Source organism: Sinocyclocheilus rhinocerous, unplaced genomic scaffold (genome assembly GCF_001515625.1).
Source record: "Sinocyclocheilus rhinocerous isolate Xijiao unplaced genomic scaffold, SAMN03320098_v1.1 scaffold2053, whole genome shotgun sequence".
Lineage (NCBI taxonomy): Eukaryota > Metazoa > Chordata > Actinopteri > Cypriniformes > Cyprinidae > Sinocyclocheilus > Sinocyclocheilus rhinocerous.
Genome location: NW_015666532.1, coordinates 626,059 through 653,226, shown reverse-complemented (window position 1 = coordinate 653,226; position 27,168 = coordinate 626,059). Strand labels below are relative to the sequence as shown.

Sequence of the window (27,168 nt, the reverse complement as noted above, 5' to 3'; positions counted from 1 at the left end):
TCCTTCTTCAAATCGTTGTGAGGGAAACCCAGTTATTTCAATAGGAATCCATGCGTTTGAAGAATTTTCCCACGAAAATTTCGAAACAGGTTTGACCAACAGAAAGCTGCTTGGTTGGAAAGTGACTTCTTTGTGAGCTATGCTTCAAACATCAGTACATGATGGAAAATAGGACCTTTTTGTACGTAATATTTAGCCAAAATGTCACTAATATGACAGCCCCTTTAATATGGTATTTGAAGAGATTTGAATCTGGGATTCAAAATCTAATTTAAACCTATTACAGATGGTCAGGTGTTCTGCAACATTCGCAAAGCATGCTGGGATAAAACTGATCAACAGGTTTTGCAGTTAATGAAATTCGAGTGTTGCTGTCATTAAAGCAAAAATGGACAATACTAAGTATCATAATTCCATACAATTTTTCAATTCAACTTCCCACTCAAATTGTTATGCTGATAATATTTCTCTATATAAAAAAGCTATTTAATTTCCTTAAATTGTAAACACACTTTAACACTTTTGGACCCCACTGCACTTGCAGTGTTGTTTTCTGCTTCATTGTGCTGTTTATCTACAACCGTAAATGATCATCATGGTTAGACATAATCTGTAGGAATTAAGAAAATGAATCTCTTTATTACCCTGCTGACAGTGTGAAGAATAACATTAATGTCAACTAATGATCATGCCATGTTATTTTCACCCAGTGCATTGAGCACACATATCTGTAGTTGTTGGCATACGACAGTGTCAAAGTTTCTCATGAGTGTGTCACATAGCTCGGGGATCAGATGATGAAACTAATTGTTATTGAGAGCCCCTCTGGAGCTTATTAGCATTGATGAGGCTTACTGTAATATATCTCTACCCCTACAGACCATTATGCTTGGGGGATCTGTCCCGTTACTGTTGTGTGAGTGTAGTAGTGTCATTACTGGCAGCAGCTGTCAAGAGTTCACATTCATGAAGCTAAGTGCTAGGGGCAAAGAGCTCCACATTAGCACATAGCACAAAATCTGTCATACTGATCTAAGACACCATTTTGTTCCTCACCCTATAAGGTCTAATGGTTCTGTTGGGCAAAAGGTACATTGCCCCACCAGAATTTAAATTATAGGCAAAATGTTAAACTATGCGTGACTCAGTGCCTTTAAACTTTTACTTGTAAGAATGCTAATGAATGTGCTAATCCACAAGAGACTATGCACTATAGTGATTTTACAATATAGGTAAGCCGAGAACACCAAAGCTGTTACGTATCCGGTCCATGAACTTCCGTCTGCTAGCCTTCAGAGGTCACCCTTTCCATTTTCATTGACTCTCGCACTACACACTGTTGCATATCACCCCGGACTTCATATCCCATCATTCATTGCACTGATTGCACACAGCACTGATTGCACACAGCTGTTTCACTGATTGCACACAGCACTGATTGCACACAGCTGTTTCACTGATTGCACACAGCACTGATTGCACACAGCTGTTTCATTTCACTCACTCACTATTTAACACTCACTCTGATCCCTTCCTTCGGCCGAGTATTGTATGCGCTTATCGCCCCCAGTGATAGCTACACTACAGAGCCCTCGTTAGTTTACCCTGCCTTAGCTTAGTCTTGCCTTGTCTGTTTTCTCGGTTTCTGATCCTTGCCTGGTTTCCTGGATTTATCCCCTTAGTCTCGCCCTTTTGATTCTGTTCGCCGTTCGTCGACCTTCGCTAGCCCTAGGATTATTCTTGTGTCTTGCCCGCCATATACCTGTTTGCCATTTGTTCGACCCTGCCTGTGTTTCTGACCTCTCTGCTGAATAAAGCTTGCATATGGATCCGCACGTCTCATGTCTTGTCAGCCCCGTTACAAAAGCGGCAGCATATATGGAATATGTGTGGCCACAGCTGTGTCTGTATCAGCTATTTTATGCAACCTATAAAAATGTACTTATATATATAGACCTTTGTAGCTCTGCCCCTTTTCAGTGCTGTGCTCTTTGTTTTCTTCCGTTTGTATTTCCACAGCATGAAGTAGGGCTGCACGATTATGACAAAAATCATAATTGTCGATTATTCCCTTGAAATTGTAATTGCGATTATTAATTACGATTATCACAATTTACATTGAATGATGTTTATACCATTGTTTGATGCAACTGCATGCTGTATTTTTATATGAAGATAAACAAGCTGAAAACACACTAACTGAAAAACCTTTAGTGCTTTTAGTATTAAGCCTAAAATGTCAACTATACATCGGATTAGTTTCTTCTTTAAATTATAAAAAAGTAAAAATGGTATTATAGTGTTATTCTAAAACTAAAATTAAAACAATGGAAAAACCCTTAAGATAACATGTAGAAAGAAAAAAAAAGCATCTTAAGCACACAGAATAACATAAGTGGACTTTGAACGATTAATTGCCGCTTTGAACGATTACGTAATTGTGGCATCCATAATTGTAATCGCGATTAGAAATTCGATTAATTGTGCAGCCCTAGCATGAAGGTTTGTTATGACATCTGCTTCGAACATTACAATGCACATGACAACTTTTGTTAACTCTACAATAGGTAAATCCACTTCACCGGCTAATTACTCATCAACAGTGATGCTATAAAGCTACTGCAAAAACGGAAGTTCAAAGACAAAATTCTAAAGATGGCTGCACACTTGTTTCTCTGACATACGGTCTATACAATTCACTGCAGTTTCAGCTAAAATCAACACTAGAGGCATTAAAATGTCAACAGCTTACTCCTTTCACAAAAATTATAAATGACTTATTGATCGATAAAGACTTATTTCCACTCAGTAAACTAATACATTTGCATTACATAACCAGCTTCATATGTAGCCTATGGCTTTTTTGTCAACGTAAACTTGCTCAGTAGCTCACCTGGTACAGCACTACAAAGCACTTGGGTACGAGTCCTGTAAAACATGAGTTATGATAAAAGAAATGTAAAATGGCTTGGGTGCTTTAGAAAATACATTTTGATCTCATGTTTGCTTTAGTTAACACCATTGGTTAAGTTTAGTTCAGGTGGCACATAATTGTCAAATGTGAAAAAGCAATCATTTTTTTGCGCCAATCATTGGACATTTCGCTACCGAACTCCAACCAACCAACCAATCATTAATAAAGCACTTTAGAAGCTATAAAAGCATACTAATTGTCAAATGTGAAAGAGCAATACATTTTCAGCGCCAATCCTTGGACATTTCTCTACCGAACTCCAACCAACCAACCAACCAATCATTAATAAAACACTTTAAAAGCTATAAAAGCATACTAAAGTGCTATACAATATTTATTTTCATCTGTTTTGAATATAACTGAAAACACTTTTAGAGCCACTTACTGGACATTTCACTTTGTTTTGTGAAATGTGCAAGAAGCAATGTAAAATCATTTTGCAGAAATGTCACCAAAGGCAGGTTTTTCCAGTGAGCCTGGGCTTCATGTCACATTTCTGAACAGTTCATCCTATCAGTATAAAAAGGAACTATGCATTTTAGGTTTACCAAGCTGATCTTAGCATAGTGTCTGAACTTAATAAAGAGTGTAATTTTGCATTTCAAATTCTTCCCCAGCTCTTTACGGTTCAAACAGGTAGTGCAAACTCCGGCTAATGTATTAGTTGAGCCTATTTAGTTGAGTTATTATGTCTAGCCAAGTCAGGCCAGTGAAACAAATAGACACTTTTACATTAATTACATTTGGTGCCACTAGTGCTGCAGAAACTTTACCATTGAATAAATGCTTCGAGCAGGTAAAAATGTAATAAAATAACTTTTAAATACAAAGTTAACTTTGCAGGCACTAATGTATGCTAGTACAAAAATCTCCACCTGCGAGTTCAAACTCATTTCACCTGCATGTGGTGTTGTGGTCTTTGACTCAGTGATTCAGTGACTCTTACTGAGTCATTAGGGACTCGACAGTCTTACATAACTGCTGTAGGGCACCTTTAGTGACTCTGCTCAATTTTGTGTTAGCATTTATAGGATTCTTGCAAATTAAATTCTAGCTTTTTAAATGTCACTTGTAATAAATTGCATGAAAGAAGTCACACTGAATTCCCCATGTGATCAAGTCAAACAGATGGATTATTACACTCCAGAACACAGGAGAGCATATGAGATACACAGAAACAGGAAGAGACTGAACAATTCAGAGGAAATGGCCAGGTGGGAAACACTCTTGTAAATGTCTTTCCTTTTTTTTCTTTTTCCAAGAAGCTGGGGGCACACTGAATTTGCCTACCTGCTAGATAAATGTCAACATAATCATGCTCAATACATAGAACTCTTCAGAACCTATAAAGATTAAATACACTATGCGTACAGTATTTGTGTTGTTTGCACTAATAGACAAGCATACAGTACTCACAATTAAAACAGTGGTAAAAAAATACTGTAGATGTCAGATTTGTGTTTTCACATTTACTCTGAAAAACTGATTCTATGCAAGAACCAGATGGATCAAAGCAATCATTTGATGAAACTGGGATAGCTTAACATAACCAGCTTTCCCATGAGCTCTCACCTCTCCTTCATACAGAATTATCTCGGCCCTTTTATGTTTTTAGACCTTTACACTCTTAATGATGTCTAACAAGTTGCCTTTATGTTGAGAGAATTTGCCAGACGGTTCTCTCTCTTCTGCCTTTGTAGTGTAGTTTTATGCTCTTTCTAAGCACTCTGCAAATATAGTAGTTGATTCAGCTCTCAAAAAAACTAATCCACCGTGTTAAATGCGTGACAGCAGATTCTGAGTATTTTAGGTAATACATGTTGTACTATGTCATTTCATAAGACATGAATTTATGTTTAGCACAGTCTACATCTGACAAGTACATTATTTGTGCATCCACACTGCTTCCCTGTCTCTATGTTGGCATCCACCTCCACCAGCTCTGTGATCATGCAAAAAAGAGTCAATGTGAGCTTTAGCCTTAACTCACCAGTTGATTTTAAAATGAATAGTTCAACCAAAAATGAAAAATTGGTCATCATTTACTCATACTAATTTTCAGATTCACAAGTCGGTTCTTTCAAAAATATAAAGCACAGCCAGTGTAGTCCGATTCACAAGCAAATGACTCTTTTGAACTGGTATATTTAGAGAATCATTCAAAAGACTCACAAACCAAGGATTTACCATTTGAGTCATCCTGATGAACCCTTAAACGAATGAATTACTGAATCCATCATAGTGGCTGCCGAATCAACATCAAGCAATAAAGTTATTGGAAACTAATTGAAATTGGAATAGAATCAGACAAGACAATATCAAAATATATCCATCACCTCCACGAACAATGATTTCCTGCATGCACGAATCTCACATTTACACATTAAAAGTAAAGCACTGACAGCAGGCTGCTACCGGTAACTGATGATTTACAAGCAGAGCTGTTGTGAGGTCTGGAGGGGTCCTGGAGAGCTCTTTGGGCAGCCTTCTGCATGCCTGTTCATTAATCATCTCTCAGATGAGAGACTCTCACCAGCTGGGGCTCAGAACACTCAAGGGAACACAACCACGCAGAGAGAGAGAGAGAGAGAGAAAAAAAACTCCAAACAGGTGTCACTGTACCAACTGCATCTCATAAGTAGGATGCTGTCAACAGCAGAAGCTGAACGGGGGCTCTGATTGCTACGCTATGGCATGTTGGAATAACATATTGAGCACTGACCTCTTTTCCATTACCAGATCAGTGTATCAGTTCCTGTGTTGTTTGTCTTTACACTTGGATGGATGAAATAATGGAATTGCAATAAAGTGACACCCCACTCATTTAATGAACTAATGGTATTGGAATAAGTGTGGATGCAGAATGACAAAACAGAATTGAGAGGGAGCGTGTGTTATTGACAGAACTGTTCAAATCCTACTGGCATTTTGTTCTTTATGTTTGAAAGGCCTCAGGAAAGATTGCTGTTTGCTCCCGTAGAGCTTTACGGGGCTACTGCCAACTCCCTAACCTTCACAACAAAATGGATGAGAGTGAGAGTGAGATAAAAATCAGCGAGAGACACGGTAACTCATGTGAGGTATTCAGCATTCTGTCAGACTTCACATCGTGATACAGAAGACCATCGCGCTGATGCCCTCGACAGAAACATGAAATATTTGGTAGGAAGATTCTGACAGTCCCTCAAATAAATGCAGATGGAATCAAAAAAAAACTGATGCGCTGCACACGATGGGTGCTGCATGCAAAAAAAATCAATATGTCATTTCGGTTATCTGGTCAAACTTATATTTTTGGTAACCCTGACACAATTTTTTAAAGTGTAAAAGTCCAGTAGATGATTGCGATAAAAAAACATGAATCTTTGGTTGATAAACACACTGTAGCTGTAGCTCAACTGATGGGAACACTGTGTAAGAGACATGTCTCTGCCTGCAGGCTCACTGACATGTGAATCGAATATTTCTGCTACATCATATAACAGTCTTAAGGTTTAAGCCTGGTGAAATGTGTCAAAACGGTTAAAAAACAGGCAGAGTCTATTTGGACCATGTTCAAGTAGCTGACCTTGTTGCCAAAGGCAATTTTGACCAACTTGCCTGACATCGCTCTGACTATTTACCCTTAGTAAAAAGTATTATTTCTGTTTACACAGTGTAAATAGCTTCTAAAAATATAGATTTTCAGACTTTTTCAAAAAGCAAAAAAGTGCATGATAAATAAAGATATTGTCTCTCAAAAGAAAGAGACGACTCAGAATCGCATTAACGAGTCGTTATATTTTCTGCCTGTTACCAATCTACGTCACTGGGTAACACATTAGCATAATCCCCGCCTGCCCGCGAAATACGAACACTCTCTGTGTCGAGAAGATGCTATGTTCCCCGATACCACAGCAATACAATTCAAACCTTTTGTTGTGCTCGTCATTTTACCGAGGGCTGCTTCTCTAATCTTGCCTTTTATCTTTGTTGGCTTCTAATTACTGTATTGTTTCATCAGTTAGTCACGTTAGCACTCGGCTAACGTATCCACCATTATTGTTTTGTTAAGTGTCTACAGTTTAGCAGCTTAACTTTAGCTGTGGGCACGATTCGCTTGCATAATTGTTAAACAAAATGTTTTTATGTCATTATTTTAAGAACTGATTGGAGCACTATATTATTGTTTTATGTAAAGGTGCATGCTAGGGTTGCCAGGTTGTCACAACAAAACCCGCCCAATTGCTACCCAAAACTAGCCCAACCGTGTTTCGAGGGTGGTCCCCCTTTAAAAATCATGTTCTAGGGTGTAAAATACACGATTTCAGTCGGGGTTCCCCTGGTAAATTCGTATTCCAGTGCCTAAATATGACGTTATTGGGGTTACAAATGACTCTATGTATATTCTGGGAAAATTACAGTGTTTTCTGACCTTAAGATGCATTTAAACCTGTTGTAGGGGACTCCAACACAATATTAGGACACTTTAAAAAACCATATGACCTGCTCTTTAAATAACTATATTTTCAACTCTTGTTCCCTGAGGTTTTTCCTTTTGATGGTTATATTTTGATGTTGAGTTTCTCCATAGTTTCATTTCATGCTAGAAGACGTGCCATTTGATCGCATAACAAATAGCTGTTATGTAAAGGATAATGCATAGCGAGCCGATCATTATCGCAAAACAAACCTTGACAGGGTGATCATGACCCTGACACAAAGCGAAGGGTCTTGTATCATCCTGAAGTGGTTTATTTTGAGATCATGACAAGCTGAATGTACATTATCGTGCTTATTACATGTCTACTTACCAAATAAATAAATAAATAAATGGACATGACATATTGATTTGAGTCTCAATTACTTCATCATATGAGAAGAGGCAGTGGAGTGATACAAGAGACATGAAACTAGCACAGCGTAGACTTCATGGTTGCCAGTGACAATGGTCAAATAATACAGTTCACCGGTCATTATTTAATACCATTTCACCACAAAATGCCATAACTGACCAGAATAAAATATTCCAGAAGGGTTTGTAATAAATATTGCTATCATTATCATCATACCTTTAAAGTAGCATGTCAATACTGTACATCTATCAATATAATTGTCATGTCCTGCTCCCTAAAATGTTTCCCTCTCACTTTGTTTCTCTGTCTAATTTCATTTCATGCTTGAAAATGTGCCATGAATAGTATCTTTTAATATTTATAGTATCCAAACAACATCTTGTTAATGCTATTCACAAAACAAAACAAACCCAGTGGCTCAAAGAGTACAGCACGTCAAAGCCAAGGTCACAGGTTCGATTCCCAGGGAATGCATGAAAAACTAACATTTCTACCTTCAACATAATTGACATCACTTCGGACAAAAGCATCTGCCAACTGCATTAAAAAAAGAGAAAGAATGTTATTTTTTAGTTAAATTGTAAGATAATGGCAATTGTAGTCTTATAACCTTAACCTTATAACCTTAATACAACAAGTCTAGCCTCACAAACCATAGGCTACCCATTGTATCATTTTGCAATAAAATTTGTCACATTTGATGCATCATGTAAATGGTCGCTGTTTTTGTTGCGTTTTAAAGCAGCAGTGCATCACTCTATCCAGGTTGAGCTCTCTGATCTATGGTTCAATAAGCAAAGAAAGTCTACAGAAACAGAGTCTACAGAGAGAAGCTGGTGGGAAATCTACAAAAGCAGCTCATTTAATCCCAAACAAGGACAATTATGGCCAACACTTCTAGTTGTTTCTCTCCGCAGGCATCACGCTTAATTTTTAAACCTCCTGGATACAGCAGCAGAACAATGAGATTAAATCTCCTAAATCATTTCCCCTGGTTTAACACAGACCTCGTTAAAGACAGACCGTTACATAGACCACCGACTATTTCTGGTTTGACAATCATCATTATTATTAGTATTTTTATTTGCTGAGAATAGTAGTTAAATAGTGTGGGAGGCCTGAAGGGACGCCTTTGTCATCTTTAGAGCAGAGTATGTCACTAAGTTGACAGTACAAGTAAACATCACCAAATGATTTTATTTTATACAGTATGACTCATTTGACATGCAAAGGTCTCTAAAAGCTCATCATGTAAATTGAGTACACACCCCACGGGAGTGAAGTTCAGCGAAATGTTATCAGAGATTTACAAGCTCATCTCTCCCCCGGGAGGTCAAACAAAATGACAAAACAAACGCTCTTACAACAAATGTAAGTGATTCCAATAAGCAAACTGACATGCATTTGGCATTCATGTTTGTTTCTCATTCTCCAGAGAAACAAGTATAAACAGGAATTTTTTTTTTTTTTTTAGCATTAGCTTCTGTATTTCATCGTCTCTACAAAAGCAGAAAGGGAGATTTGAGAGGATTCCATTTATTTGCACTTAATGAACACCCCTGCATGTTGCCGAATTCAAACGGAAAAGGCTCAAAGGGTGGATCATTTGTTATATCTGTTGTTTTGTTCTCAGACTGCATTAGCTCATGCTCGCTTAACTTCAAAGTTTCATAGGAACTTTATATTGGCGTTCTGCAGTCTGCCATCGTTTCTTCATCACTCCTGTCCCGACTCATGCAAACTCTTCTAATAGCCAATAAAATCTTGTTCTGTGCCTATTTGTTTCTGTGTTAGTGAATGAGAGGACTCAAATGAGAGAACAGAAGCGTCTCTCGCCCACTTTCCACACTACAGCTCTGAGAATTGATGGTGGTCCATACTCAGCAGGGAGCAAGAAAAGCGCAGATCGTGTAAGTTTTCTCTCACTGCTGCTCTAATGCACATTACAAGAGGAAGGAGTGAGAGAGGGAGGAATCGTCCAGTGTAATCCCAGATCCCCGTCTCATTCAGCATCTGACAGACAAGGGGAGCAATAAGCATCAGAACTGAACTCTAAAGCCTCTTTCCCCCAGCCCTTTGAGACCTCCTGGATTGTGATGTTGCCAGGGGAAACAAGGCCCACTCAGAGAGGAAAGCCGTCTCTGTTAGGATCTGACCCACCATTCGCCAGGAGGGGCCCTCGTTCCAGCATTGGAGCCGTGAATATACTCGCCCCACAATGCACCAATGGGCCATCACCATGCTCTCTGATCCCCTACACGTGCCTGCTTCGAGGAGGTGTGTTTACTATTGCTGCCCCTGCTTTGGAGGAAAACATCTTTCCATCCAAAAATAATAATAAATATTTGTCTATCCACAGCTTACCCTGGGGTTACTTAACTTTGGAAAACTCAAGTGGCACAAAGCAGGTCTTTATAGCCTCTAGGGCCACATTTGTCATTTTTATAGCAATTCTTTCTTATTAATGAGGCATGTAGACTATGTGTGGTATGCAACACCAAGACATCTTTTTTATATTAATTGTATATTTCATTATATAATTTTTTTTTCTGCACAAAAATGTTATGTTGTTACATAACCATGAATTAATGCCTATTGCCTGATTATCCAGTGAATTAAATAGTGTACAAAATGAAGGGCACTTCATCTCATTAGCCCTTTTTTTTTAAAAACTTGATAGATGCAAACCAAGCCTAGCATCAGGGCAAAAACAGCTGCACATTATGTAACACTTAACATACACCAAACCGTAATACATTACAAATTTGATTGAATGAGCCACGTTTGAAACACCTTTTAAAAAGCATATATAAACACACCTGTGACTGCACATCATTAAATACTGTATGCTGTAAATTGTAACACTGCTATAAAACAAGGGTTTTCAATTTTTGCAAACAATGTTTGTGGGGAAAAAAAAATATTTTGGCTTTTATATTGTTACTGTACTGAAGTCAAAACAAATTATTAAAATATTATCTGGAAAATACTGACTTTTTAAAAAGCATATTCTTATTGAGATGCACCTGTATATACACTATCATTCAAAAGTTTAGGGTCTGTTTTAACCATTTTTTTATTGGTTTTGAAAAAAAAGTCTCTTATGCTTACCATGGCTGCATTTATTTGATCAAAAATACAAAGTTGGTTACAAAGTGGCAAAGTTGAATTTTCAGCAGTCATTACTCCAGGCTTCAGTGTCACATGATCCTTCAGAAATTATTCTAATATGTGGTTTTGGTGCTCAAAAAAAAAAAAAAAAATCTTACTATTCTCAATGTTGAAAACAGTTGTGTTGCTTAATATTTTTGTGGAGACTGTGATAATTCTCCGAATGAATAGACAGTTCAAAAGAATAGTATTTATTTGAAACAGAAAACCATTGCAACATTATAAATGTCTTTACTGTTACTTTTGATCCATTTAATGCTTCCTTGCTGGTTAAAAGAATTAATTATTTCGTTCTTTCAAAAAATATTAATGGCCCCAAACTTTTGAACGGCATCATATAATCCTGAAAACATTTTCAGTGAACTAAAATGGATTTTTATAACACTTCTCACAATAAATATAAATCCAGAGCAGAGTTACAGTTAACTTTGACAGTCCTACAAAAAATGAAAATTTTAAGATGTTTTTTTCTTTTCTCTTAAATTTTCTATGTACCCTCTAGCAGGCCCCAGACCCTAGTATAAAACATTTTCTTCATGTTTTATACTGGACACGGGCTGAAAGTGAAAACTAAATCACTCCCATTTTAATCAACAAAGCTGTCTACATTTGAAGCGTTCACTCGACAGTTTGCAGAATACAATAGGCCACATGGTTCAGCACAATCTCTGCCACCTGACACATTTCTACCATTCCTTATAATGCCATACAGCCTGCTGCTTATTACCTTGCTAAGACGACATGTTTGTAATTGTTGCTGTTGAGGTTGCCAAGTTGATGACATCAAGCGAGCACCAAAGCAAAGGCTCGAGGGCCGCGTGTTGAGTCGCTGTCTTGCTCCACACAGCATGTTGCTGTAAAGCTAGTCAGTCTGACATTTACTAAAACAACCCAGGAATTCAGCAGGTACCTGTGCAGCAATGCTTGAATCATGGTTAAAATAACTCATCTTCAAGGCCATGTCAGAAAAGCAATATTGTGAGGCGTTTGCCAATTTTTCTGGCCCAACCCTTTAATCAATACATTTACAGTTCTATTAATAATACATATAACATTTTGCTAGAGAGTCCAGAGGAATGAACAAAGATATTTGTCAGTTTTTTCCCACAAATCAGCTCCACTATATTCTGGGTATTTAATCTATATTCCAGCACAGAGAGATATCTTTGTTAAGAAAACACACCTGCTTTATATGTATGAAAACTCTGCAAGATTAAATGAGGCGGAAGAGCACTCAATCGTGTTTACTTTATCTGAGAAAAAGATACGAGAGTCTGTTAAGGCTGGTGTCCGTGATACACTAAGCCGTGATGGACAGATGATTCCAATCCAATCCAATACATGGAGGAGTGAGAGCGATGAGAAGGCAGAAGGCAGTGTTAAATTGGCCTTTCTCGTCCTCATCACATTTCTCATCCTCTGCTTATTGATATTGATTCAAGAAGCTCATTACAGTGGCTGACTGATGAATGCCATGAATCAGCACAAACGCTGTGGTCTGAAATCTTCTCAGATCATTTTGACAAACTCGGTGAACGTGCTTCGTTTGCAAAGGGTTGCTCAGAGGATTTAATAAGGTTCATGACAAACAGTCTTTCTGTCAAAAGACATCCAAAACGCTATATAAACTCAAATCGTGATTGGCTAAATGCATTGAAAATAGAGAGTGATTGCTTTTTCTTTCATCCCAAAAAAAAATATCAGTGGAAGAGCATGAGGAGAACTTATCAAGCTCATCCTCTACTGAAACACACACTCCTTAAAGATCCTCTTCAATCCTTTTTGACCATACTTGACTCCTGTAATCTGCTGACTAGAGTGCTTTCTCCAATTCAGAAGAGTCAATACTTATTTTCAGAAGAAATGGAAATGGATTGATTTTGTTAAGGTGGTGAAAAAAACTTTAAATCCTTGAAGACAAGTCCACAAGCACCTTGTTAGCTTGAATGCCCAGAGGTCTCATCAATCACTGTCCATCCACAGAAAATCTAGAAAATGCTTCTGCTCCTTAGTATATGGAGAACTAAAAGTGCCACATACAAATATAAAATGAATAAATCAGTCATCAATGTATTAATTCAATATAAGAATGCAAATAGAGTATTCATGTTAAAAAAACAAACAAACAAAGTAGTATTTTATTGTTAAGTTTAACTAGCATTATGTCTAAAATGACTTTTTAATTGTCAATTTACAGCTAATTTATTATTTTTTTATTATTTTACATTCTACCATACAAACAGTTTAAATTGTCTACAGTTCAAAGGCTTTTTGAAAAAAAAGTCTCTTATGCTCAACAATTAAAGCTGCATTTACACTCAAAAATACAAGTGTTTTCTTTTTTATATATATATTTTAAATGTAATTTATTCCTGTGGTGGCAAAGTTGAATTTTCAGCAGCCATTACTCCAGCCTTTACAGTCATCAAATGCTGCTTAATATTTTTGTAGAAACCATGATACTTTTTTTTTTTTTTTTTTAGGATTTCTTGATGAATAGAAAGTTCACAGAACAGCATTTATCTGAAATAGAAATATTTTGTAACAAAGTAAATGTCTTTACCGTCACTTTTGATCAAATTATTGTGTCCTTGCTGAATAAAACTATTCATTAAAAAAAAAAAAAAAAAAGTCACTGACCCCAAACTTCAACCTGAATGGTAGTGTATTTGTTTGAAACATCACGTTTTTCTTAAAAATGAAATTAGAATGAAGGAATCAATTTAAGTGGCACTTCTAGTGTTCTGCACACTCTCAAACTGCAACATCAAAAGAAACAAATAGTGTAACACAGAAAAAACACAAAATCAGTCAGTAATCAAGATGAAAGTTTCAGCTCTGTAAAACTTCAAGGTGAACAGAACAGCCATGCTCTTACAACAGAACAACTATGCTCTTACAATAACCTCCGTATATAAGACGTCCCCACGCATACCGAAACCACCAGCAGCAGCACCGCTTGAGAAAACAGTGCCATGTCATGTAGCAGCTTCCCTATCTGAATTGTGAAATGTGAGCTTGAGCAGTCATGGAAACTATATCCTGTGGCCCAGTGATCCACCCACACTCCCTGCCAGACTCTTGAATGTCAACGCTGAGCGAAGAACCTGAGAAAAAGTATGCGCGTTGTGTTCCCACTCAGGCCTTGTTTACCGGCAGAAGTTTTTGCAAGTCACCTCTAAGCCTGCATAATAAGCTATATCATAAATGGGGCTGAAATTGCAGGGCAGAGCATTGTGTGCATGAGAAAGTCTTGTATAATTGTATGGAGCGACATTAAACTAGGGGAGAGTGGAAGGGAAATAGCCCTCTAAGGAGACAAGGTGGTGCAGGATTGGGCCTGGACATAATGCATCGCTATCACTGTGCTGCATCAATGTCCTCTGTGGCAGAGATTAGCACTGAGGAAATCTATCCAACACAAATAGACCATAACGAGACAGTAATTTTGTGGGTTCAAGGGGAAAAACGCTTTTCTTCCAGCCTCACAGACTGCAGGGTCTATTAGAGGGGGTGTCCAGGGAAGATGTTTGCTTATAAAGTCACAAGCTGTAAACTGCACACTGTTCCCTCCACACAATGCACTGCATTTTTTTTTTTCAATGTGCCAAGGCAATTTTTGAGAAAGTGGCTTCTCAATGACACTTATCATTTAAAAGCAATCACAGCTAATGTGCATCAAGTCATAACAGGAGCCATCTGTGCGCATTCAGTGAAATGCCCCACTTACAGTTTTGTATTACAACATTTTCACATGACTCAATTTCATACGACTATAAATCATTCTTCATAGCATAGGTATAATGTAGTCCGGGTCAACAACAGTGTATACAACAGTTTATAACAGTGTTTCCTGGTTACTTCGGATCTAGATGTTACTTTGAACCCATGCTGAATAAAATTATTTATTTATTTAAAAAAAAAACATTAACTGACCTCAAACTTTTAAATGGTAGTGTAGTTTATCATACAAAAGTATACAAAAATGTAATTATAATCAAACACTGAAATGCAATAATATCACCATGAACTACAAAGTTCCAAATACATGCACACCAACATATACTGAATAGAAAAATTGACAATTTTATAAATGCATAAACAACAGCGGAGGCGTGATTTTCCTGCGAACTTGCATTTAATGTAGTCTAAGTAATTTTTTAAAATTTTACATTACATCTTTTTTTCTTGCCTTAGATCATTTTCATGTTTTTTTTTTTTGAGGATGAATGCATGTTAAGCAGTCTCTCCATGTTGGTCTTCATATAATTTGCTGACTATCAACTGAATTTGCACCAGAATAATGTGGAGTTTGAATTAGATGCATGGTGTTAACAGCAAAATATATAGAAAGTGATTTCTCCTTTTTTAAAAGTTAATAAGTCTATTTATTTTGCCTTACTATCTTACTATTATATGGTTAGTTGCATTTTATTTTTTGCATTTAGAATAGTTTTTTCCCTGACAAGAAAAGAACAGAACAAACCTGCAACCTTTTAACATTTTAACATTGTGACCCACCAGCTGAGAAGCACTGCTTTAAACAGTCAGCATGGACTTAAGAATAGAAAGAATACAGGCACTATTACATATCGCTGCAAGCAGATTTCAAGGGAACACAATTTCTAAAAGAGGCCTTTTACAAATCCCAAAGCGGGAATGGTGGTATTGAGCAGTTCTTCTGCAGGTATGAAGCTAACTGAGCTCTCTGTGGGAGAGATTTCAGGTTTAGGTGGAACAGAGGTGGACTATACTTTACAAGCAGGTATGGGATGACATATATAGACCGGGCGACACTTAATTCTGTAGAGGAAAAGCATGCCAGCATTTCTTCACTTGGTGGATGCTTTTATCCAAAGTGACTTACAGTGCATTCAAGACATACATTGTATCAGTATGTAAGTTTCCTGGGAATAAAACCCTTGACCTTGGTGTTTCTAGTTACATCCTGAGCGACAAGAACACATACAAAACAGCTCAAAACACTAAAATTGCATTTGAACAATAAGAGCTAACCTAATATAACACTGTGGAAGGGACTGTGTATGGAAAAAAACAACACATCTGCCTAAATTAATCTGACATTTCTGTCAAATACACTTTAAATTCAACTATTGAACTTTCTCTGTTAAATAAATACAGCTTACAATTGTTTTCTTAAAGAAATAATTCAACTAAAAATAAAAAATTTGCCATCAATTACTCATCCTCATGTTATTCCAAGCCTCTGTCTTCTGTGGAACACAAAAGATATTTTGAAGAACTTTTCAACCATTTTTGTCTGTACAATGAAAGTCAGTGGGGTCTAAAACCAGTCATACAGGTTAGGAAAGACATTTTTGGGTGAATTATCAATGCAAGTAAATTACGTAGTGATTACAAGGTTATCCATTAAACTGAAAGTTGTCCTCACCTTTTAATGCACAACATTTCTGGTGACCAAACTAGAGAGTTGAGAGCAGTGCTATTTCTGACAACATTAACTTGATGGCTCCTTAAAGGTCAACACGGCATTTCACATTCTTCAAAGGCGAGGTTTCTAAAATGTTCACTAGCGACCTGTGTGTAAATGTTGTAAGGCTCTGATGATTTCATGCATCAAAGTATTTCAGCGTTTGATCGCTCTTGGCTCTGGAAAAAGCAATCTGCACACTGGTGATATGTGGAACAAAGACAATGTGTAAACAAAAGAAAACACATACGGCGCGAGAGAAAGGGGGAAAAGGAGTCGAGAGAAAGAGTGAAGCAGGAGGAGAGGAAAAGTGACTGCCAACCCCTGTTTTTACTTTCTTTGTAGCCTTGTTGCATTTCTCCAAAAACCCTCCCCTGCAGACTGCCAGTAACACTTGTACCACATGCAGAAATAAGGCTAGCAAAGGGGAAATGAATTATTTATACAGGCCTGCCTTTCGGAATTAAAGTGAGCACCATGAGACTCCCCAACGTAAGCTGAAAGGGACCGGGGATCTCAGAGCAAACACACTGTGAGCGACAAACACAGGTACACACACATAAACACACACACAATTGATGCAAAACACAAAGGGAGATGCATTTTTGATAGCCGACATGATTCAGGCCATTGAAGAAAAAAATTACAGGAACTGTTTATTTACCCAATGCTGTTGACTAATTACCTAACCTCTGAGACCGGTAAGGCTGGTTAATATGTTTTCTCTGCACTTAACTACTGGCAATTTAATACACTCTACTAAAACTACACAGTCTGCATCCTACAATTAAATTGTACAACAGGAACCACTGGGTGGATGATGCTTCCGCTTAAGGTTCATATGTCATTTGTCTAAATAAATAAAAAATATATTATTTTACTCAAAAGCCAGCAATTCTGGAAACACTCAAGTTGTGTTTTGCATCCAATGCATCTCCAAATGCATATACTTTTCCCTACAACAAATTTATGCCTACATCCCATCATATTAGAAAACAGAACCGAGATAAGTACGATTTCAGAAAATGTATTAGTTCTCTGGGGGGTGTAGACACATGCTTAGTGGAGGGAAACTTCCCAAAAAAATGGCTGCAGAGTTGTTGGCTGTATTGCTAGAGAAATGTTCAAATGTTTAAAACAGTCTGGCAAAAGGTGAATAAATTATTACTTGGTCACTGAGTGCATTGCAGGAACTAGCTCTTAGAGAACATTAGAGAACATCGCGGTCATTAATCTGAGCAGGCAAAGATGTCCCATGGGTAAGAATATGTCTGGCACCTTGTGTGGCATTGGGGCACTTGCCTGCAGGCGAAAGAACCTTCTAGTCCACTCAGTTTACAGCAAAATGCAGCATTTCTGACCACAGGCTACCATTGGAGATCTCTCTGCTTCCTTAACCACTGAGACTTAGGAAAACAAAATATGAAAAAGCACATTAGAATGTTATTTCTTCATAAACATTGACTCACAAACAGACACATGAACATACATATGACTTGCATGTTTGTGTGAAACCTCCGCACTGTCGTGTTTAATGTGCATCCAATCAATCAAATACTATACAGCTCTTTTTGATATTATGATGCATAAAATATTCCTCAGGGCATTAAAAATTAGCGATGCCATCCATCTCTTTCCGCCATCCACTTCATTGATATTCTTAGCAGTACATTTGGCATTAAAACCAGAAAGAGCATGACATAGTAAAGAGATGCAAAAGGGGCCAAGAACTGTCCCTCTCTAATGCCTGAAACCTCACTGGAGTGCTATAGTATCTCTTCCCACACACACATGCAAACAGGGCCTAAAACTAACTTTTTGCCACACCTGCCAATGGCCGGATTAAATAATTTTTTTACCAGCCATGAAACTCTTTTTGCAAAAACAGGCATCCTATTTTCTCCAAACTCTTTACGGTCATTTAAGACTTTATAACTCATTTAAGACTACGTTTCCGAGGTAAACCGCATATTCTGACATAATTGTGTGTGTTTTCGTCCGTTGAAGCGCTACTGGTGCGCTGTCTGAAGCGGCTCAGTGTATGTGTACAGCCGAACATAGCCTACTTCTCTGCACCGTTTAGGCGGCGTAATCCCAGGATATGTGTCGCCACATTCTCGGGTTATGAAGAATAAAGAACAGCTAATCACGATGGTCTTCGGAAAAGATTATTTTACTCGCTTATTTCAGAAACAGCGAATCTCTTTAAAAACGGGCTGTTGTTTCCACTACATTGCATTGTTATATTTCATAAAAGTTTTACCCGCCAACTGGCGACTGACACCGTTACATGGACTCGCCAACGGCAATTTTTACTCGCATTTGACGCTTGGTGAGTGTTAATTTTAGGCCCTGCATGCAAACTTTTCTTTTCAAATTTACTTTGCTATTGTGCTTTTTTTTTTTAAATCTCACCCCAAAATTCTATATTTTATGTTTTTGAGGACAACTTCTCAACATACATATTCTCATGTATGCCAAATATATAATTCAATCAATATCAAATGAATCATTCCATTAAACAAATTTAAATGGTAACACAAAACTAAATATATTACTATGGAATATATCAAAGGCTACAGAACAGATCAAATCTGAGGAATTCGTTATTTCAAACCTTTAATTTTAAATATATGGGGCATCTTTGTCATTTTATTGTATTTCCCCCCTTTGGCTCTGGTCAATTTCCATATAATAAAAGTAGTCTAAAATGGAAAAAAAAATGTAAAACACTACAAAAGGATCATAAAAGAGCATATGATTGTTTTGTATGAGGAACAGACTGAAATGGAATTATTCACCAAAAATATCATAATCATAAAATTTATCATCATCATAAATGAGTTATCATATGGTTTCAGAAGGCGTACAGAAATAAACACAATGGATAAGCAAATAATTATAGCGCACAATGTATATGGACTCCTTTTGTGATACTTTTATTGTGCTTTTTTTTGCACTTTTAATCAACAGTGTTTCAAGCTGCTAATCATTAAGATGATCTGGGGTTAGCTGAGGTCTAAAACACAAATGCTAAATTATATCTTATCTCACACTAGTGTAATATCCTAATCATATCTGAGACCAAGCCTCAGGGAGGGATTTTATGCCACACCTTGAAATCTAGGCCTTAGGACTGCAAACAGGTTTAGTATCTGGCTTTTATCTCAGTTAATATCTTAAACTGCCTTTAAACGCACAGACCGAAGCGGAGCTGTGTGTAAAGTATTTAGGAATTATGCTACAACCCGTTTTAACCCTCAGTTAGAAGACACTGATAAATAGGCAAACATAACCAAAATAAAGCACACAAAATGGCTTTGGAGAATAATGGTGGAGTTAAACATGCAGTACCTACTGCTCATGTGTAATAACTACCGCTGGCAAAAAGTCATGGGGGATTTGGAGACTGTTGCCAAGAAAGGAGGTTCAATCAATAACCAATCTGTTGAAGTTTTATTCTGTGACAACATTCTTAATTAAGAGCCACTGTGGGCATGTCTGCGAGAGGCTGAGAAACACAGACACCAATGGGCTTGATATAGGACAACCACTTTCCGGTGCTGAGCACAATGGAGAGTTATAGCTTGGTTTAAGGCAACAGAAATGAGAACTTCACGCTACCTAACTCACAGCGGATCATCTATGTCAAGAAACAAATGTTCTTGTTCCTGTAACCTGTTTTTTTGTGCCTTAATACATGTAAAGTAGCACACTGGCTGGCTGGAAGAACACATCCCGTGTGGTGAGCAGAAGTGCCTGAGAGATATATAGACTCTTCATTATATGATGCCGATAACGCAAAGTGCCGCTGAGATGTTATTAATCAGCGAGGGCTGATGAGCTGCAAACACTCAGTCCTTGATTCAGTGATTGGATCCCTTATCATGAAACCCGCTCTTCACCTAAAACGAGGTGAAGGACATTATCACAATTTATTGAGTGCACTTAATTCACTGGGAATGCAAAGAGAGAGATATACTGTTCAGCTTTAAGCTCAAATGCTCGTCTAAAGGTGTCTTTAAACACTTTTATGTCATTCTTCCAAACCTGCATGACTGTCTCTTTTCTATGGAACAAAAAAAAAGAGAATTTCTGAGGAAAATCCTTGCTGATTGTTTACATGATGAAGGGGACTGGGACTGTCAAGCTTTAAAATGACAAAAGAAATAACACTATAATATTCATAAAAGTAGTTCATCTGATGTCAAACCTGATGGAGTGTATCTACTGGTTGAAGTCAATGAGATTCTTTGGGTGTTTCTTTGGTCATTTTTGAGTTTGACAACTTCAGTCACTTTCACTTCGATAATAAAGTGGCCAAAAACTCTTCACATATGTGGCCTGTAGAAAAAGGAAAATTATACAGGTTTGGAACAACATAAGGGTAAGTAAAATTAAATGATCACAGAATTTTTATTTTTAATTGAACTAGACCACAAAATGGCATACCATATGCCAAAAAAAGAGTATTTACTTCATCATCATTTTAAAATTGTTTATAAAAAGTATTTTAATTTTTTTTATTTAATGTTTTATAATCATAATTTCATGTTTCTACATTAATAATTGAATACTTGAAAAACATTAATTTCATAACATAAAAATATCTGCTAGTGTAAATGCATTCATGCATCCTTTGTGCAGAATTATACTGTCAATGCACCCTTTTGTTGTGTACATTGCCTCTTCAGCTGTTGTGCCCTGCAGTGTGAAGGCAACATAACAGAAGTGATAATTAACAGAAATAAATCACAAAAGAAGAAATCTCTCTCCATCAGCACAAGAATCCTGCAATCAGATTTTCACATTTCACATCCAGTTGGTCTATTCAATGACTGCTGAACAGGCATGTGTCAGGTCTGAAACTGCACACCCAATGCCGAGCTTCTGTTCCACCGTGCCACGAGTGTTTTCTGACAGCTTGAAAAATTCCTTGAGTTGTATCCCCAAGACAGACACAGCTTACTGTGCAAGCTGTGAAGGCAAGATATACAGCAAAAACAACATCCACAACATTCACAACCTTAGCTATGTATTTAATGAGAAAGATTTATGAAAGTTTATTGAAAAAGAACAGTCTTTTCCCCCCCAGATTTCTTGTGGAATGTGGAAAAACATGCATTAATGTAGCGGTTTGCCACAGGTCTTACTGCAGCCCCAGGGTTAAAGCTGCACCTTGTGCTATTTTTAAATGTCTAAAAGCATCACTTTTATGTAATAGCTACATTTAGACCATGTCTATCTCAAAGTACACATTTTATTCTGTATTCCTCAGATAAACATCTACTTTTGCTCCACATGCTGAAATGCTTAAGCCTTGGGAAAACCATGAAACTACATTTATACACAACAGATACTGAGATGTAAATAGGGTCTCATAGGGCACTGAAACACTTTCACCATGCAAAAATAAGTAACTACCACTAATATGACACAATCAGGGCTAAAACTAAAAACAGAACGAAGCACTCTAACGCATAACAACCAAATGAAAAAATCAAAGGGGGATGAATCTTTAAAGGGGTCATATGATGTTGCTAAAAAGAACAGTCCTCTTTTGGAAGGCCAAACAAAGTAGTTTCGCTTTCACAACGAAACACACAGAACACAAACACACACATGTCTTCACGACATGGCGGCAGCAACAATACTATAGCGAGAATCAAAGTTACGCCTTCTTTCTTTGCGTGAACATTTGGGCGGCGTTATGCAAATCTTCCCACATAGTGATGTAGATATGTGGGGGCGTGTTAGAACGAGCCGTTTTAGGTAGGTGTGGTTGACTCTTAACTTTTATAAAGAATATATCTCTTTGGATTTGAGACTTTAGTCTTTGCAACTTTACAGATCTTCTTTATGCACCAAGAGCTTGTAACACTTCAAAGAGAAAGGAAAAATTTTATTCGCATCATATGACCCCTTTAACCAATGAACCTACATATTTCAAGACGTATTCCCATGTGAAAATGAGTCACTGGTGAAGCACCTGGAAGGTGTAGTAAAATCAAAAAGAGACGTTCAAACAGAGAGAGAAAGGATAAAACTTAACTAACAACCACTGCAGTTTACAAAAGCCTCCTGTTTCCTGACAGGATTGTGTCGTGTTTTGAAAACGTAATTCATCTGGTGAAAGATTTCAGCACTGTGGCCTCAGGACTGCCTCTGCAAAGACAGCTGGGTGAAACATCTTGAAAATACATTTTTTTCAGCCACAAAGGTTGAGAACTTGAGATAGACAGGAATGACAAATCAGAGCATGAGTATTAAACCTCTTTAAGGTGCAAACGGCTACTTGAGGTTCTACTTGCTTTGTCTGACAAGTGGAAATTTGATAGCGCTCGGATACTCAGAACCGTATCTCAGCATAAGGACAAACGGGCATGAAGAGATAAATGAGTTTCATTTCAAAAATTAAATTCCACTTGAAAATGACTGAGGTAAATGACTAGACCAAGTCAAGAGTATCGTATAAATCTGAGCCGCAGTGCTTAAGATTCTCCCCGTTGTAAAGAGAGCTCAAAGTCGAGTATTTCAAAGTCATTACATCATCAACACAGCTGTGGATCGTCCAAATCATTAGACATGGTTGTGCAACTCCATCTGACACCAAACAACCAGACAAGAGGTTATGTTTAATTAAATTCAACCACGAATAACAATAAGCCGATATAATGACTTGCAAACTGGCCCCGTTGACGCATTGTGTGTTGCGCAGGCAATTTACTTTAAGATATTCATAGCCTTTCTCAAAACCCACGCTATTCGTGGCTTCCATCTAGACCTTTTCACATATTCATTGTTTACATAATGGTAACAATTTAGAGATGAACCTGCATGCAAATAATCCTAAATTGCTTTGCTGTGCCAGGACTTCAACAGAAAGCCCTACTGCAGGCCCCAAAAGGCAGCCGCAGAGAGTCTCAGAAAAAAGCAGTGTGAGCTGTCAAGGGAATAATGACAGCAGCCATCTATGAATCACTGTGAGCACTGGATTCCTCAGCTCCACTTGTTTTTTTTTCTTCTTCTTTCCTTTGCGAAGGCAGAGACAACATCCAGCACTGAGCTGTCCCCAGCCAACCGCAGCACAACTTGAGCGAGGGGCTATGAGCCGGGACTTCTGTTAAGAACCTCAAAGCTTTCAAGAAGAGAGGGCCTTTTGAAGGATAAACCACAGGATTAGATTAGTCCATCCTCTTGGGTTACAAAGCTGGGCATCTTCCCTTTTTTTTAATCTGGACCCCCAAGAGGCCGGCCATATTGACATTGAGGGGATGTCCATCTTCTTTTCAGTGTGGGCTTCAATAGAAAACCCCTGACAGGGAGCTTAAGAGAGAGAAAATATGATTCATGGCAAGCTTTTAATGCTCAAGGTGAATTGCCCTGCAAAAAGCTCACCTCGATTGTGACTACAATACTGCAAGAGGACTAGAAGGGAGGTCAGGACGCGCTGAAAAGTAAAGCTGACCCCTGGGCGTTCTTTTTGGATTGTTTCTCACACAATCCCTTGGTTGGGCGCAAATTGATAGAGTTTTGATAGAGTCACTGGAAAATAATAGAAATACATGTTCTTTGTGAACGCCGGCAACAGGGTTACAGGCTAAGAAATGCATTTGGGGAAGTTTCTCTGAAAACTACTGCAGCGTATAAATATATTACAAACATAATGTAAGCAAAACCTATCAAATCAAATGAAATCATAAATAGGGGAAATGGGTTTGGGACTCTAACACTGCACATTTATCATCCTAAGAGTGGAAAAAGGTAAAGTATTCTGCTTAATAATGATTAATGCGGATTGAATGCATCAGGGTGGCTTATTCAATGCAACAAAAAACAAAAATCAAATCCAGCCCTACATTTTTGTTGAGGTGGAAGAGCATGCACCCAGCTCGAGAAGAAATCTTCCTCTGAGCCTCTTTAATATTTTAAACCTCGGCAGACTACTGATGTACTGCAAGACAGCCACTCTTAACTTTGTTAATTCAGCCGTGAGAGCACCTTCGCCGTGTTTATTTATCTAGCCAAGCTCTACCTGAGGAGCTGCATGTCAAAAGCCATTAGGCTGACATCCCCTGAGCAAACCCTCCAAGCCAGTGAGAGAGCCCTGCTAACAGATACCCTTGAAATAAGGAGGAATGAGCAATGTCAAGGAACTTCACAGAGAACCTATGAGTTCAAAACCTGTCAGCCTGTGAAAGTGTCTGAGGTCGCTGCTCATCATGACTCTCTTGATTGACAAAAATACATCAAGATGATAGCTGAAATTCTTGATTCAGTTCATGCAAAGCTTCCAAAAAATACCATGATTTTTAGCTCCAGCTGCATGCATGGAGCATTATTATGTATGTTTCTGGCATCTCCACATTAAAAGGATTAAACTGAAGTGTTGCTACTGTTATTATTAATTTAGAAAATGTTACAGTGCCAAGCTCTGACAGCATCAGCAAGAGTGAACAAATCCTGGCAAATATGATCACTACTTGCTTTTTCTCAACCCTGAGTGATTTCTAAGAGGATAAGAAGTGCTAAACCACACTCAGTCACAAATCTTTGATGAACGACACAAATTCTACAATCCACATGAAGATTTAACTTAGCCTACATCTTGTCATTTATAAATGTAATGCTTTGCAAACACAAGAAAAGCCAATCTCCATCATCTGTGCCTTATAGCAGTGATAATATATGGCCTGGGGTTTGAGCAGAGTCAATGGCAAGCCAATTTAACATTTATAAAAAAAAAGTGAAAGTGATGTGACGTGGCCAAGTATGGTGACCCATACTTGGAATTAGTGCTCTGCATTTATCCCATCCAAAGTGCACACACACAGCTGTGAACACACACACGGAGCAGTGGGCAGCCATTTATGCTGCGGCGCCCGGGGAGAACTCGGCACCTTGCTCAAGGGCACCTCAGTCGTGGTATTGAAGGTGGGAGAGAGCGCTGTACATTCACTCCCCCCACCTACAATCCCTGCCTGTACGAGACTCGAACTCGCAACCTCTGGGTTACGAGTCCGACTCTCTAACCATTAGGCCATGACTTCCCCACATCTCAGTTTATCCCTTAAAACCAAGTAGCACTTATTTTAATTACTAATAATTCATTAGAGGCAAGTACCTATTCAAACAGTCGCTAGTCACTAGAATTCATTATATCATAGTGGTCAGTTGCTTCCAGTCAGTATCAAAAAAGTAATTGCTACTTTTGCCTTTGAAAAATGAATTATTCCCACTCAACTAGTGTGTATTCAAATTGTTGCTGGCACTCAAGTTTAACTAATAATTATTAAGGTACTTTTTAGGTACTAAAAAGGTATTTTTAGTTAGCTACTTATTCTACTAGTTAGCTACTAACTATTCAAATACTTGATATCTATTCCAGTTTTCCTACTAGCATATATTCCTTTACTAGTAACAATCTTGCTAGTAAGAATTAAGGACCATTCTGACTAGTCCTTACATATAACAAATAAAAAAGCAAATTGTATCTAGCGAAAAATGTCACAGTAAATATCAAGATGTCTCATAAATATTTATTAGACACTTAAATATACTTAAGAAGTAACTAGTTCTTTACTAGTAACACGCAGTATCAGCAACAATTGGACTAGGCGAAAATTAATATATGAAACACAAATACAGATTAATTGGTTAAAAAATGTAGCAAAGAAATAATAGGCTAACTAACACATATGAAGTAAAGGAACTTGTAACAATATATACCAGTAAGTTTTAAGCACTAAATATTAAAAGAGCCTGCCATAGTGTACACTTACCTGGAGTTTGAGCTGTTCCAGTAGACCTCATGTCTGTCTGAGATGATCCGGTCGTCCGACCATACGGAGACCCAACACACTACCGTAAAAACCACCAGCGGCAACTCCATTTGAGTTGTTATACTAGTCCTCAACTCCAAACGAAAAATCACGGTCGCTTATTTCAGAGACAACTTTTCAAATACCTGCTTGCTTGAGTGAATGTATATACGCAGTTTTGAACGTCATAACAAGGCTTGTAATCCAGAGCGATTTTCATTCCTTCCGAGCGAATGAGCAGCATTACTTTCTGTTGCGTAGGCTACTTCATAAACTGCACACATTTGATGTTCCTTTTAGCGAAAAATCCATTACAATTGTTTTTTATGCTGCAAAAGGTCTCCAATGTGGTCCACGGTAATTTTCTAGCGCTCTGTCAGAAATCCTTCCATCATCTAAACGCGGGACAGTTTGATGCGCGTCTCGAGCCTCCTACAGTGATGCTCCCCGTTTGCAGCGCTGCAACTTCCAGATACCTCTACCCCATGTGGTCTGCGCGAGAAGCACACATGAAACACATCCCCGTCTATAACGCACGCCTTTCTGATTCGCGTTTCCTCAGCGCTCCATCTTATTCGCACAAGTTATGTTAGTTGTTGGCGGAATCGTGTTGTTTCTGGCTGGCTCCAGCTGAAAAGCAGCTATCCTACGCATATCTCAAGACGTTTGCACGAGACCTCTGTGTCCTGGAGGGACAAAGGCAATTTTGCCCCATTCTGCCTTAGACATCTCTGCCTTTGCTCATTCTTTGGATCGGCTTTTCGGATCTGATCAATGTTTAGCTTCGATCGACTAAATCGTATAAGCTTTCTAAGGCATCTGACTCGCGCACTTCATCATAATTCATCGGTTCATCCTGAATCTGATTCGTGTGCGACAGTTATCATCAGCGGTGTACCTTCAGGAGGGGGCGGG

The 27,168-nt window shown here is 38.0% G+C and overlaps 1 protein-coding gene across 1 annotated transcript in view; it reads right to left on the bottom strand.

Moving 5' to 3' along the window:
- LOC107732508 (ephrin-A2-like) overlaps positions 1 to 26,350 on the bottom strand; it is a 51,438-nt gene extending 25,088 nt beyond the window's left edge. Inside the window, exon 1 of the mRNA XM_016543863.1 lies at positions 26,215 to 26,350. Coding sequence (XP_016399349.1) covers positions 26,215 to 26,324 — 110 coding nt within the window. The 5' untranslated portion in view covers positions 26,325 to 26,350. The remainder of the gene's footprint in view (positions 1 to 26,214) is intronic.
- Positions 26,351 to 27,168: the final 818 nt, after the last annotated feature.